The following is a 16,663-nucleotide window of genomic DNA, read 5'->3' on the forward strand; positions in this document are numbered from 1 at the left end:
CTGAGCAAGACTTATAAGGACACCCTGCGATTGTTTTCCTCTTGGACACAAACACAGTCAGATGTGAGGGTGAGTCAGGGATAGAAAATTGTTGTTTGTGCCTGCCTGCCTGCCTATGTGTCAGTTGTGGTAGACTGTTCTAAGGATATGGTCCTCATCCCTTATAGTCAGAGGACTTGGCTAAAGCACAATGTTCTGGGACCAGGGTACTCAGAGTGTGTGTAGAGTGGAGATGTGAGTTGAAACTAAAGCCTTTTGTCTTTGTCCACCTGCCGTCTCTCCCCTTCACCCTCCAGACTTCCTCAAATAGAACCAGATCAATAAATCAATACCACTCTGTTATAGTCAGAACAAGCTGCTTATTGTCCTCAAACTCCCTCTGTTTCTCCAGCCCAGTTACAAGTACTCTGAATTAATATGAAATCATGTTACTTTGATCAAATACGAGAAATGAATTATAATTCCTCATTCTCGGGCTCCTGACTGGCGCAGTGGTCTAAGGCACTGCATCTCAGTGCTTGAGGCGTAACTACAGACCCCCTGGTTCGATTCCAGGCTGTATCACAACCGGCCGTGATTGGGAGTCCCGTAGGGCGGCGGACAATTGGCCGGTGTAGGCCGTCATTGTAAATAAGAATTTGTTCTTAACTGACTTGCCTAGTTAAATAAAGGTAAAATAAAAATAAATAAATACAATTCTAATGCTATGGTATTTATTTCCACTTTCGGCCCTAGTGACAGATTAAATGAACTAGTTTGTGATGTGTAATTCAGTTTGAGCTTGATGCAAAAGCTGCTGTTTTCTCCTCCCTTCAGCCCTGACAGAGTAATTTGGCCATTCAAAGACTCCATTAGAAATGAGAGCTTGGTGTCAGAGCGCTGTATGGAGCTGCTGGCTCAATACCCTGCTGCTCCATTTAAGACCGGGTGTGAGCTTTGGGCACTGAGGCCAACACACACACACACATACCACGATCCCACCCAAACACACTCTCACACACCCAATGTATGCATGTTGCTGCTGGAGAATCCTGGACGTTGGATCCCAGCCCAGTCTCTGCCGGACAGATGTCTTCCATGAGAACAATCACCATCACCAGTGAAAAGAATTGGTACCTTAGCCGTCTGCAGGAGACACTGAGGACCGGATGGATGAGAATTAATTAACGTTAACCCATTTAACAGGCAGGGGAGGGTGGTCGCTCGGGGCCAAACACAGATCCTCATATGATGAGACAGTAAGGAAGGAGGGGTGTGTGTGGAGGGGCGTGAGCATGTGTCGTATGAGGGTCATTGATGTGGAGATGGAACGTATGTATACAAGAGACATACTATTACCATATTATTAACAGTTTATTCCGTGCTGTGATGTAAAGTGCTACTGCTATGTCCATTGACCATTTACCTGTTAGTTTCTCTCATGGATGCTAGACACGTCCTGTCCCGTGTTGTGTTCTGAGTGACAGTTCCCTGGCCCTGTGCTGGTAGGGCTGGCAGAAGTATGTGTAAGTTGAGCCAATGAGGCCTGGGAACCAGAGCCATTTCTAGCTTTTTGGGGGCCCTAGGTGAGATTTGGTTGCCCCCCACCCACCCCATGACAAAACATTGTAGCAGCCTCCCTCTTGGCAGAGGAGAGAAAATGGGGCAGCTTTAAAGTTATGTCCTGCAATTCTACACATTTTGCCATAGGGCATAGAGAAAATGTTGCAGATTGAAAGCCATTTTATTTTACAATTTTACAAATTTTTCCATGGGACAGAGAGACATTTTGCTGTTTTAAAACAAATTTCATGCGATTCTACTCATTTTGCCATGGGGCGGAGAGAAAATGTTGCAGTTTTAAAGCTAATATCCTGCAATTCTACACATTGTGCCACTTATGTGTCAAGGCTGAGGTGTATGATGTGTGGGAGTCAGGCGCAGGACACCGAAGCTTAGTCCAACAAAGTTTACTTGTGAACCACAAGGCAAAGATACAACGATCGGCCTCAAACAAAACAGAGGCGAGCCATTACGCAAACTATGCGTAAAACAATAAAACAACAAAACAGAGAAAAAACACGCAGCACTACGGACAGGAGAAAAATAACACACAACCTAACCAGTACAACTCAGGCAACTTATAGAACACGTAATCAGACACAAACGGACACAGGTGTAACAGACAGACAAAAGCAATCAAACATAGAAACATTCAATGGTGGCAGCTAGTACTCCGGGGACGACGAACGCCGAAGCCTGCCCGAACTAGGAGGAGGAGCAGCCTCGGCAGAATCCGTGACATTATGCCATGTTCATATGATATCTGAGTGAGAGTGACTAACAAAATACACTGCTCAAAAAAATAAAGGGAACACTAAAATAACACATCCTAGATCTGAATGAATTAGATAATCTTATTAAATACTTTTTTCTTTACATAGTTGAATGTGCTGACAACAAAATCACGCAAAAATTATCAATGGAAATCAAATGTATCAACCCATGGAGGTCTGGATTTGGAGTCACCCTCAAAATTAAAGTGGAAAACCACACTACAGGCTTATCCAACATTGATGTAATGTCCTTAAAACAAGTCAAAATGACGCTCAGTAGTGTGTGTGGCCTCCACGTGCCTGTATGACCTCCCTACGCCTGGGCATGCTCCTGATGAGGTGGCGGATGGTCTCCTGAGGGATCTCCTCCCAGACCTGGACTAAAGCATCCGCCAACTCCTGGACAGTCTGTGGTGCAATGTGGCGTTGGTGGATGGAGCGAGACATGATGTCCCAGATGTGCTCAATTGGATTCAGGTCTGGAGAACGGGCGGGCCAGTCCATAGCATCAATGCCTTCCTCTTGCAGGAACTGCTGACACACTCCAGCCACATGAGGTCTAGCATTGTCTTGCATTAGAAGGAACCCAGGGCCAACTGCACCAGCATATGGTCTCACAAGGGGTCTGAGGATCTCATCTCGGTACCTAATGGCAGTCAGGCTACCTCTGGCGAGCACATGGAGGGCTGTGCGGCCCCGCAAAGAAATGCCACACCACACCATGACTGACCCACCGCCAAACCGGTCATGCTGGAGGATGTTGCAGGCAGCAGAACGTTCTCCACGGCGTCTCCAGACTCTGTCACGTCTGTCACATGTGCTCAGTGTGAACCTGCTTTCATCTGTGAAGAGCACAGGGCGCCAGTGGCGAATTTGCCAATCTTGGTGTTCTCTGGTAAATGCCAAACGTCCTGCACGGTGTTGGGCTGTAAGCACAACCCCCACCTGTGGACGTCGGGCCCTCATACCACCCTCATGGAGTCTGTTTCTGACCGTTTGAGCAGACACATGCACATTTGTGGCCTGCTGGAGGTCATTTTGCAGGGCTCTGGCAGTGCTCCTCCTGCTCCTCCTTGCACAAAGGCGGAGGTAGCGGTCCTGCTGCTGGGTTGTTGCCCTCCTACGGCCTCCTCCACGTCTCCTGATGTACTGGCCTGTCTCCTGGTAGCGCCTCCATGCTCTGGACACTACGCTGACAGACACAGCAAACCTTCTTGCCACAGCTCGCATTGATGTGCCATCCTGGATGAGCAGCACTACCTGAGCCACTTGTGTGGGTTGTAGACTCCGTCTCATGCTACCACTAGAGTAAAAGCACCGCCAGCATTCAAAAGTGACCAAAACATCAGCCAGGAAGCATAGGAACTGAGAAGTGGTCTGTGGTCACCACCTGCAAAACCAGTCCTTTATTGGGGGGTGTCTTGCTAATTGCCTATAATTTCCACCTGTTGTCTATTCCATTTGCACAACAGCATGTGAAATGTATTGTCAATCAGTGTTGCTTCCTAAGTGGACAGTTTGATTTCACAGAAGTGTGATTGACTTGGAGTTACATTGTGTTGTTTAAGTGTTCCCTTTATTTTTTTGAGCAGTGTATATGGGCCCAGCTAGCACATTTGGTTCATTGGAAGTTGTGGGAATGTATGTTTTTGGTTTCACATTGGTTGTGGGAATAAAGCCATCTGTTTCCTGACCGGTAAAACTGAATGTTTTTTTAAACGTTCTCAGAACAGAAATTAACATTTTGCCTGTTCTGGGAACATTTATTTTTAAGTTGCAGGGAAGTTCTGAGAACATTTTACTCTGGTTCCTTTAAAGTTTTCTTGGGAAGTTTTATTAACCTCTACGGGATCGGTGTCCCGTATACGGGATGGTTGAGCTAACGTGCGCTAATGTGATTAGCATGACTGTTGTAAGTAACAGCAAACTTTCCAGGACATAGACATGTCTTATATGGGCAGAAAGCTTAAATTCCTGTTAATCTAACTGCACTGTCCAATTTACAGTAGCTATTACAGTGAAAAAAGACCATGCTATTGTTTGAGGAGAGTGCCCGGCCATCTAGATGTGTGAAAGTTAGTGTATAAGCTAATGATCCATCATGTATGACATTCCTGGGAGTGTGTAAACTTACATTTAGTATTACCATATAATTTTTGTATGTTCTCTATAGTTATGTACTTGAAAATGTATCAATTGACCAATTCGGCACATTTGGGCAGACTTCATACAAAATAGTCCAGTATTGCAATGCTTCACTAGATCAATCTGAAACTTTGCACCCACACAGCTGCCATCTAGTGGCCCAAATCTAAATTGCACCTAAACTGCAATATTATATTGTGGCCTTTCTCTTGCATTTCAAAGATGATGGAACAAAACAAAAAACAGAAAATGCATGTTTTTTTGTTTGCATTATCTTTTACCAGATCTAATGTGTTATATTCTCCTACATTAATTTCAAATTTCCACAAACCTCAAAGTGTTTCCTTTCAAATGGTATCAAGAAAATGCATATCTATGCTTCAGGTCCTGAGCTACAGGCAGTTAGATTTGGGTATGTCATTTTAGGCGAAAATTGGAAAGCAAAAGGGTCCGATCCTTAATAGGTTAACGCTCTGAGAACGGAAATTATAGGTTATTTTGATGTTTTTTAATAACTTCCTTAAAATGTTCACTGAATGTTTCAGTAAGAATTTTAATAACACTGCTATCTTATTTTGGATTAACTTTTTTGAACTCCAAGCACAGAAATGACACATGGAAATTCATTTCCTTAGGCATTAATCATGCAAACACTTTATTTTTATTGTGACACAGCATCAATGAGATGCAAACCTACAATCTTCTGTTCTCTATCCATGGAATTAGTCCACTGCACCACCAGGATGGAGCTAGCGTGTCATGTTTTGTTTATGTATACACAGCTGTTCATTTGAGTCTATTCAAACATACCCCATTTCAAATTAAACAAGCACTCATTAAGATCAGGTATGGCCAATTAGCGTGCGCGACCAACACACCTGAACAAATTTAACAAGATAGAACTTAGAGAGAGTTTTGTTGTTGCTGAGAATGGAATGTACAGTGCCTTCGGAAAGTATTCAGACCCCTTGACTTTTTCCACATTTTGTTACGTTACAACCTTATTCTAAAATGGATTAAGTTGTTTTTTCCCCTCATCAATCTACACACAATACCCCATAATGACAAAGCAAAAACAGTTTATAATTTTTTGCTGATTTATTTATTTTTAAACCCGGAAATATTACATTTACATAAGTATTCAGACCCTTTACTCAGTACTTTGTTGAAGCACCTTTGGCAGCGATTACAGCATTAAGTCTTCTTGGGTATGACGCTACAAGCTTGGCACACCTGTATTTGGGGAGTTTCTCCCATTCTTCTCTGCAGATCCTCTCAAGCTCTGTCAGGTTGGATGGGCAGCGTCGCTGCACAGCTATTTTCAGGTCTCTCAGGTCTTTCAGGCCAGCTCTAGGAAGAGTCTTGGTGGTTCCAAACTTCTTCAATTTAAGAATGATGGAGGCCACTGTGTTCTTGGGGATCTTCAAAGCTGCAGAAATGTTGCCCTTCCCCAGATCTGTGCCTCGACACAATGCTGTTTCGGAGCTCTACGTACAATTCCTTCGACCTCATGGCTTGGTTTTTGCTCTGACATGCACTGTCAACTGTGGGACCTTATATAGACAGGTTTGTGCCTTTCCAAATCATGTCCAATCAATTGAATTTACCTCAGGTGGACTCCAATCCAGTTGTAGAAACATCTCAAGGATGATCAATGGAAACAGGATGCACCTGAGCTCAATTTCGAGTCTCATAGCAAAGGGTCTGAATACTTATGTAAATAAGGTATTTCAGTTTTTTATTATTTATAAATGTGCAAACATTTCTAAAAACCTGTTTTTGCTTTGTCATTATGGTGTAGTGTGTGTAGATTGCCGAGGATTTTTATTTATTTAATCCATTTTAGAATAAGGCTGTAACATAACAAAATATGGAAAAAGTCAAGGGGTCTGAATACTTTCCGAAGGCACTGTATATGTTTTAAATAACATTTTTAGAATGTTCTCTGAACGTTAACGTTTTCTTGTGATTTTTAATTAAAGTTTTCTTAACGATAGTGCTGAGCGATTAGTGCTTTCTGAGGTCCGTTCGGTTTTGGTTCGATTATAAAAAATTAATTACGGTTTTTGGTTTAGATTTTTGTTTTTTACATTAAATGGATTCTGAAATAATGACATTAAATTGATTTTAGAGCTTTTTAATGGAAATTCCAAAGACAAAAATAATGAACATTCAATTGCCAAAACGTTGAAAAATGACCATCTAACATTATCTATATCTGCTCCCCATACTGTACTGTCTTTAGTCTTCCTATTTAGCTAGCCTGCCTAAGTATGCTGCAGAGCTGTCTGACTAAATCATTTGACTAGTTCTTCAAAGTAGATAAGGCATACTTTCACGAACTGTCTCTACCCCTCTCTCTCGTCATTGTGTTTTGTATGTTCCTCTCTCATGCGGTGTATGCGGTCTCTACGTATCTAACCTAAAATAGCAGGCATAAAAGGCAGTCGCCTGCACTGTTGGCTGCAATGTCGAACAAGCCCATGGCCACACTTTGTCTGCGTTTACTCAGGCAGCCCAATTCTGATATTTTTTTCACTAATTGGTCTTTTGACCAATCAGATCAGCTCTAAAAATTATCTGATGTGAAAAGATCTGATGTGATTGGTCAAAAGACCAATTAGTGAAAGAAAGATCATAATTGGGCTGCCTGTGTAAACGCAGCCAAAGTGTGTCCATGGGTTTGTTCGACATTGCAGCCGACAGTGCAGGCGACTGCCGACTGACTGATCTACAAATCACCTTCCATCATAAATAACAAATCACAATTTACCCATGATATACAGTATTACGGTTTTGATCCTCTCGAACACAGCCCATCTCTGTCCGAGCCGGAAAGAACAGGTGTAATGGATTATGGTCATTGTAGTTAATTACCCATTTTTCTGCTCTGAACTAGGTTGAATATTTGCTTAATGAAAACTACAATTCCCTTCATCCCAGCGTCCCACATAGTTCTTGACTTGTTTTCGCTCGTGAATTATTTGATTTCTCTCTATAGAAACGAACTGAATGGAATTCAAGTCATTGAACCAACGTCGGTCAATTAGTTGTTCAATAACCGAAAAAACTACATTTCGGTTAATCGCTCAGAACTACTTAATGATCTTGGAACAATTTGAGAATGCCTTAATGTGTTTTGGACCCCAGGAAGAATAGCTGCTGCATATACACAAATCATAAGACATGGCAAAAAAAATATGAATTACAGGAAATTAGCTCTAAAAATGCACAATTCTCTCAGCCTTAATGTGTAGAATAGCATGAGATTAGCTATAAATTCACGTTTCTCTGTAGAGTTGCAGGAAATTCGCTTTAAAAATTAAACATTATTTCAGACTTATTGCAAAATGTGTAGAATAGCATGAGATTAGCTATAAAACTGCTGGAAGCAAAGCACTGAGACTGCCCCTGAGGGTCCGTCCAACACTGTCTGTGTAGGAGTTGCCCGTAGGCACAGATCTAGGATCAGCTTACCCTCCCCAAACTGTAACCTTAACCATTAGGAGCAAAAATACAAAACTGACCTTAGATCAGTGTCTAAGGGTAACACCATCCTACTCTATCTGACACACTGGCCTGCTTTGGACTGCACTCAATAATACACTGTAGACCCAGACTGTGCTCTAGGGTCTATATCCCAATTACCAGCCAACAAATCTGCATACAGTACAGTACAGACTCTCCTAGTCCTCAGGGTTTGGGTTGCTCACTCAGAGAGCTCCAGGGGCACGATGACGCAATAACACACTGACACATTTCTCATCCCAGACACACACTCCAGACTGGGTCGGATGTGGTACTATCACGGCCTGATTGCGCCTGTTATTTGCCAGTAAAACGTTCCCACTCTGAGGAAAGTTTCAGCTAGCTACAGTCTGGAGGCCTGGGGGCTTTAGGGCGCGTCTCTTTTCCACAGTTAGGCCCAGACAGCAAACCCATCTCTGGGGAAACAGCCAGTGCCAGACAAAGCATAAAACAACAACAACAGCCATTCAATATTGGGCTGTTTCTATCAGAGAGCAAGTTATGAAGAGGAGTAATATGAATGTAGTTTGTCAAAGTGTCAAAAATATGACTTCGGTCCAGCATTATGTTCCAACCCCTGATTATTGTGTTTCTAATAATCGAAGCCCCCTCTCTACTGTTAGTTAGACCCCCATTCCTGTAGGCTATATTGTTCAGAAATAAATTATTTGACTTGTCATTTCACTGGTCTTTGTTAGGTCTTGGTAGTCACTCCATGTCAGGCCAGGTCAGATCACTGTGTAGTGCTGACGGTGCAGGCCAGTGATGGTCTCTGAGGCGCTAGGACCTAGCATTGTTTGTTTATAGAGGCCGGTGAAAATTTCGCACTAGGACCGAGCAGCTTGCGGGGCTAAAGCGCTGCACTGTCTTTGTTCTTCCACTCAGAAGCCCCCCCCCCCTCCCCTCCCTCTCTCTCTCTCTCTACTGCGCAGTGTCACTCTCGCTCTCTATCCTCTTCTTTACTTCCATTACAGTATTACACCGGTCTGGATGATTGCAGAGACAGCAACATGGCTGTGAATCTCAGCAAGAACAGACTTGCCCTTCTAACAGCCTACCAGGATGTTATCAACGAGACCTCGTCCACCGACTGGTAAGTCAATTGAACATCCCTTCTATATCATGGCTCATCGGCTTTAAGTGTTTTTATTGCGGGCTTTAATAGTTGACGCGCGGGGTAAAGGTTACTATATAACGATTTATGGTGCAGGTTGATACATTTTCAAGTAGATAGCTTTGGAATGGACCCGTTATATTGCAACCTGTCAGATTAAGGGGTTCGGCCCAGGGAAAAATTTATTTTATATAATAAAATCCCTCAAAGTGCTGAAATGTGCAACTGTTCAGAGCAGAACAATTCACACACCGGTCCCTGCTCCTAATTCAGAAAAGCAGCAGGCAATGTGCGCAATGATTAACTATTGAGTAAGAAGGTGGGTGGGTATTCATTGTTTGTTCAGAACGAGTTTTTACTTTGTATCACCGTCTTAATGTCTGTTCCAGCCACTGTGCGTTGTGGGGAGCCCCTGAAAAGGTTTAAATGTTGAGAGCATCTCCGTGCTTTCCCCTTTTGCAATCGCATACCGTTCTCACCATTTTTACATCTCAATTTACACATGGCATATGTAGCGTTCTTGCATCGCAACGAGCAATGGTGGAGAGGAGCAAGGCGTTAAGTGTCAATCTATCAACGCTCAATGTGACCGGCCCTGCTTCCTCTTCTTTCTTCCTTTCATTATACGCGATGTAACTGCTCGTTTGGCCCTGTTGGGTGGGGAACGTTTGTAAATGGGATGGAGTATAAACTCATAGCCTACTGAGTGAGCGAAGGTCCCGTGTGCATTATCCACACATTCCATCGGGCCTTGTGTCAATGCGGATGCGTTTGTCTTTCCTTTGTGTGGAAATGGATACACAGTGGTCAGTGGATTATTATTTCACCTACAAAACCAGCTGGATTTACTTGGCTATGGCAGCAAGAGTGAAACATTCTGAAAGGCTGCACCCATTGAAGTCCACTGATGATCCTATCTTCTCTTTTGAAGAGGGTAGGCTAGAATATGAGTAGGCATTGAGCTCGACTCTAAGCGAAACAGCTTAAGTTATCTTTTTCCAGCTAGAAAGATAATTGCTATATTTCAAGGAAATACATAAAAAAACATTTTCAGAGCATGTGCCTTTTCTCTATAGACTTATACAGAGTGATCTGATTGAATCATCGACAACATATCTGCTTTCATGTCCATCACTTTATGTATAAAATATGCCTGACCTAATGTTTCTCTGGTTGAAGAAACAAATCAATACTTAATCAGTCTGTAGCCAGTGGCGTAGCACAGTTTTCGCGCAAGGGCTATCCTTTTTTGTTTGTTGTTGCTGCCATGGGGCAGACAGAAATCGCAGTTTTATAGCGGTCTCATGGTATTTTACATATTTTTACATATTTTGCCATAATGCTGAGACAAAATGTTGGTGTTTTAGAGCTCAGGGATTCTTAAAAGAAGGCACAATCTCAAATATTTGTCTTAATATTAACAACATTTGAAATATATATTTTGATAGATGATACTTTGGCCTATCACACCATGTAAAGGAACAACCTAATTTGTACATATTTTTCATAAAATGCAACTAACTGGATTTATGTCAACTACATCAGACACCATAAAAGGCATTATTTGTTTTACAATTATTGTCCAACAAGTTTTTAAAGATGATTCAAATATGTAAAACAAATCAAAATTTATTTGAGTTTTATAGCACTATTAAATGCTCCAGGGCTAATTTCGTTACCATTTTTTGGCATGTTTTTGTAGATTTAGAACCGAAAACATTTATAATGCAAACATTATCCCTTACTTCAATTGTTTAAGCATATATTGAAGTGATTACAATATTTTTTCAGATCTTAAGGGGGTTAGCCATCAGTGACTGAATTGACAAGCCACTGACTGACTTGACAATAGATACTCAAAACAGACATAAAATAAAAGTTTAATACAAACACTTTATGCTTGTGACCAATATTGTTTGTTTAAATCTATCAAAAGTATAGAACTTTACAGACCATGAGTGGTCTTGTTGCACTACGTGTAATGAGGACATGAATAAGTGGTCCTTATGGTATAGCTGACTCTGCTCATTCCTGATTTAATTTAGGATTTTAGACATCTGACAAGAGTAAACCAAAATAAATGGCATACGATCATTTTTCAGTGAAAGCTGCAATATGTAACTTTTTGGGCGACCCGACCAAATTCACATAGAAATGCGAGTTATAGATCTGTCATTTCTATTGAAAGCAAGTCTAAATGTAAGAAGCAGTAGATATGTTCTATGTGCACTTTTTTCTATGTTTCCCATTCTTAAGTTTAGTTTTTACGTCTTTTGGTTTTGTACACCAGCTTCAAACAGCTGAAAATACAATATTTAGGGTTATGGAAAATATATTTACATTTGTCATTTTAGCAGACACTCTTATCCAGAGCAACTTACAGTAGTGAGTGGATACATTTTTGTGCTTTTCCCCGTACTGGTCCCCTGTGGGAATCGAACCCACAGCCCTGCCATTGCAAGCGCCATGCTCTACCAACTGAGCCACAGCAATTTAGATGGTACAATGATTCTCTGCACTATACTTGCTTGTTTTGTCACATAAACTAAAATTAGGCAAACTATTAGAATTTTAGTAACCAGGAAACGGCAGAGCAATTTCTGCATAGTGCACCTTTTTAATATATATTTAAAAAAAGAGTGGAAATGTCAGTTGTGTGAATTCATCTCCCAGTGTCTGGTGGAAAGCAGACTGAACCAGGTTTTCCTCTAGAATTTTGCCTGTGCTTAGCTCCATTCCATTAATTTTTTTATCCTGAAACACTCCACAGTCCTTAACGATTACAAGTACCCATAACATGATGCATCCACCACTATGCTTGAAAATATGGAGATTGGTCCTCAGTAATGTGTTTATTTGATTTTCCCCAAACATAACACTTTTGTATTCAGGACAAAAAGTAAATAGCTTTGCGAATGTTTTTGCAGTATTACTTTAGTGCCTTGTTGCAAACAGGATGCATGTTTTGGAATATTTATATTCTGTACAGGCTTCCTTCTGTTCACTCTGTCAGTTAGGTTAGTATTGTGGAGTAACTACAATGTTGTTGATCCATCCTCAGTTTTCTCCAATCACAGCCATTAAACTCTGTAACTGTTTTAAAGTCACCATTGGCCTCATGGTGAAATCCCTGAGTGGTTTCCTTCCTCTCTGGCAACTGAGTTAGGAAGGACACCTGTGTCTTCATAGTGACTGGGTGTATTGATACACCATCCAAAGTGTAATTGAATAACTTCCCCATGCTCAAAGAGACATTCAATGTCTTTTTTTCTTTTCTTTTTTTACTCATCTACCAATGGGCATTGGTTGTCTTTGTGGTTGAATCTGTGTTTGAAATTCACTGTTTGACTGAGGGACTTTGCAGATAATTGTATGTGTGGGGTACAGAGATGAGGTAGTGCTAAAAAAATAATGTTAAACACTATTGCACACAGTGAATCCATGCAACTTACTAAGTAACGTGTTAAGCACATTTTTACTCCTGAACCTATTTAGGCTTGCCATAACAAAGGAGTTGAATACTTATTGACTCAAGACATTTCAGCTTTAAAATTTTTATTAATTAGTAAAAAACAACAACATTCAAAGCAACTTTTTTTTACATGATGGGGTATTGTGTGTAGGCCAGTGACAAAATCTAAATTTTAATCCATTTGAAAATCAGGCTGTAACACAACAAAATGTGGGAAAACTCAAGAGGTGTGAATACTTTCTGAAGGCACTGTACAGCTTGTATGTGTGATGACGACTTACTGAGGGGAGGCATCCCCCTCAATCTGTTGTGTTATAGCCAGCCCAGAAGCCACACTACTAGAGAAATGCACACCTATAGTTACCTGCTGCTTTTTGTTCAAGTGGGTTTCACCAACATTATTGCCAAAGGTTAATATTTCCTTTGGCTGTGTTTTAAATGTCGCCAGGACCCATTTGATTTGCTTATTTATCAGATGGCAAAAAATAGTCTGATAATGCAAAGGGCCTCAGCCTTGCCCCCATCACTCGCATTTGAACGGAGCGAAACAAAGACAGGGCGCGTTCAACCATCTCTGACCCTAAACAACCTTCTCCCTGTCCATATCGTACCCCATCTATAACATGGCTGCCTGGGCCTCCTGGCACACAAGTGTTTTTATTCACACAATCTCAAACACATGCACGCACACACTTACATGCACACACACATGCACACACTAAATATCAGTCCATTTATCATACCCCATATCCTATGCCCTCAGCAATATGAGCCCTCTTCATGGGCTCTCAACACCCTACAGACACCTGGGTGTCTTTCCCCTAATAGCAGTAAGTGGTGGATTCACTGTGGGCTTTCTGTTCATATAATTGACCTTCCTGAGGTCCCTCTTTTCTCCAGTTGGGAGGAGAGTGGAGAAATTATGCCCTACATGCACGCACACACCCCTCCCATCATGCCTTTAATCATTCTAACCACTTCTCTGAAACCTGAATACAAATATAGTTCTGTGGTGTGGGAGCTACAACAATCAAACACTGGTGGTGAATACCTAAAACAGGGTCAGAAGCCGCTATCTGTCTGATCGTGGCATGACAATACATTTTTCAAAGCATTTCAGAGAAGGCAGACAAAGCCAAAGTGATAGCTAGCAGAAGGAACCCAGCTGGATGATATTTTCCTTGGGTTCAACGAGGGCCAGCCAGAGCCTCAGTGACAGTAATGGCTAGAGCCTAGAGGACTTTTGACAGGCTCTCCTTCAGAGTGCCCGCAAGAGAAAATGTTGTAGTTTTGAACTCCACCACGAAGAGGTGAAGCACAGCTGGCTAGAATATCGCAAGGCTTATCCAATATCAAACACACACAGACATCTGGAATGTTCCATATAGAGCGGTGGCTGTTGGTGATTCGCTGGGCTCTATTGGTTTGACCCTTTGCCCTCTTAGAAAGCCATTACCTGACATGTTTCCTGTTGGGTCGTTCCATTGCTTTTCAGCAAGCCATGACACCCACCATCTCAGATTGTTATGAAATCAAATCAAATTTTATTGGCCACATGCGCCGAATACAACAGGTGCAGATGTTACAGTGAAATGCTTACTTACAGCCCTTAACCAACAGTGCATTTATTTTTAATAAAAATGTAAAATAAAACAACAAAAAAGTGTTGAGAAAAAAAGAGCAGAGGTAAAATAAAATAACAGTAGGGAGGCTATATACAGTGGGGAGAACAAGTATTTGATACACTGCCGATTTTGCAGGTTTTCCTACTTACAAAGCATGTAGAGGTCTAATTTTTATCATAGGTACACTTCTACTGTGAGAGACGGAATCTAAAACAAAAATCCAGAAAATCACATTGTATGATTTTGAAGTAATTAATTTGCATTTTATTGCATGACATAAGTATTTGATCACCTACCAACCAGTAAGAATTCCGGCTCTCACAGACCTGTTAGTTTTTCTTTAAGAAGCCCTCCTGTTATCCACTCATTACCTGTATTAACTGTACAAATAGCTGTGCAGGGACATCAGGGATACAATTGTAGACCAGCACATGGCTGGGATGGGCTACAGGACAATAGGCAAGCAGCTTGGTGAGAAGGCAACAACTGTTGGCGCAATTATTAGAAAATTGAAGAAGTTCAAGATGATGGTCAATCATCCTCGGTCTGGGGCTCCATGCAAGATCTCACCTCGTGGGGCATCAATGATCATGAGGAAGGTGAGGGATCAGCCCAGAACTACACGGCAGGACCTGGTCAATGACCTGAAGAGAGCTGGGACCACAGTCTCAAAGAAAACCATTAGCTACACATTACGCCGTCATGGATTAAAATCCTGCAGCGCACGCAAGGTCCCCCTGCTCAAGCCAGCGCATGTCCAGGCCCGTCTGAAGTTTGCCAATGACCATCTGGATGATCCAGAGGAGGAATGGGAGAAGGTCATGTGGTCTGATGAGACAAAAATATAGCTTTTTGGTCTAAACTCCACTCGCCGTGTTTGGAGGAAGAAGATGGATGAATACAACCCCAAGAACACCATCCCAACCATGAAGCATGGAGGTGGAAACATCATTCTTTGGGGATGCTTTTCTGCAAAGGGGACAGGACGACTGCACCGTATTGAGGGGAGGATGGATGGGGCCATGTATCGCGAGATCTTGGCCAACAACCTCCTTCCCTCAGTAAGAGCATTGAAGATGGGTCGTGGCTGGGTCTTCCAGCATGACAACGACCCGAAACACACAGCTAGGGCAACTAAGGAGTGGCTCTGTAAGAAGCATCTCAAGGTCCTGGAGTGGCCTAGCCAGTCTCCAGACCTGAACCCAATTGAAAATCTTTGGAGGGAGCTGAAAGTCCGTATTGCCCAGCGACAGCCCCGAAACCTGAAGGATCTGGAGAAGGTCTGTATGGAGGAGTGGGCCAAAATCCCTGCTGCAGTGTGTGCAAACCTGGTCAAGACCTACAGGAAATGTATGATCTCTGTAATTGCAAAGAAAGGTTTCTGTACCAAATATTAAGTTCTGCTTTTCTGATGTATCAAATACTTATGTCATGCAATAAAATGCAAATGAATTACTTAAAAATCATACAATGTGATTTTCTGGATTTTTGTTTTAGATTCCGTCTCTCACAGTTGAAGTGTACCTATGATACAAATTACAGACCTCTACATGCTTTGTAAGTAGGAAAACCTGCAGAATCGGCAGTGTATCAAATACTTGTTCTCCCTACTGTATACAGGGGGGTACCGGTGCAGAGTCAATGTGCGGGGGCACCGGCTAGTTGAGGTAGTTGAAGTAATCTGTACATGTGGGTAGAGTTAAAGTGACTATGCATAAATAATTAACAGAGTAGCAGCAGCGTAAAAAGATGGGGTGGGGGGGCAGTGCAAATAGTCTTATGGCTTGGGGGTAGAAGCTGTTGAGAAGTCTTTTGGACCTAGACTTGGCACTCCGGTTCCGCTTGCCATGTGGTAGCAGAGAGAACAGTCTATGACTAGGGTGGCTGGAGTCTTTGACAATTTTGAGGGCCTTCCTCTGACACTGCCTGGTATAAAGGTCCTGGATGGCAGGAAGCTTGGCCCCAGTGATGTACTGGGCTGTACGCACTACCCTCTGTAGTGCCTTGCGGTCAGAGGCCAAGCAGTTGCCATACCAGGCGGTGATGCAACCAGTCAGGATGCTCTCGATGGTGCAGCTGTTGAATTTTTTTGAGGATCTGAGGACCCATGCCGAATCTTTTCAGTCTCCTGAGGGGGAATAGGCTTTGTCGTGCCCTCTTCACGACTGTCTTGGTGTGTTTGGACCATGATAATTTGTTGGTGATGTGGACACCAAGGAACTTGAAGCTCTCAACCTGTTCCACTACAGCCCCGTCGATGAGAATGGGGGCGTGCTCAGTCCTCTTTTTTTTCCTGTAGTCCACAATCATCTCCTTTGTCTTGGTCACGTTGAGGGAGAGGTTGTTATCCTGGCACCACACGGCCAGGTCTCTGACCTCCTTCCTATAGGCTGTCTCAGGGAGGTGACCCAGAACCCAATGGTCACTGACAGAGCTCCAGAGTTCCTCTGTGGAGATGGGAGAT

The 16,663-nt window shown here is 42.4% G+C and overlaps 1 protein-coding gene across 1 annotated transcript in view; it reads left to right on the forward strand.

Moving 5' to 3' along the window:
• Positions 1-16,663, forward strand: part of dbn1 (drebrin 1) — a 125,886-nt gene that overhangs the window by 535 nt on the left and 108,688 nt on the right. The window contains exon 2 of the mRNA XM_084169755.1: positions 8,963-9,081. Coding sequence (XP_084025881.1) covers positions 8,963-9,081 — 119 coding nt within the window. The remainder of the gene's footprint in view (positions 1-8,962; positions 9,082-16,663) is intronic.

This window comes from Coregonus lavaretus (genome assembly GCF_964263955.1).
Source record: "Coregonus lavaretus genome assembly, chromosome: 10".
NCBI lineage: Eukaryota > Metazoa > Chordata > Actinopteri > Salmoniformes > Salmonidae > Coregonus > Coregonus lavaretus.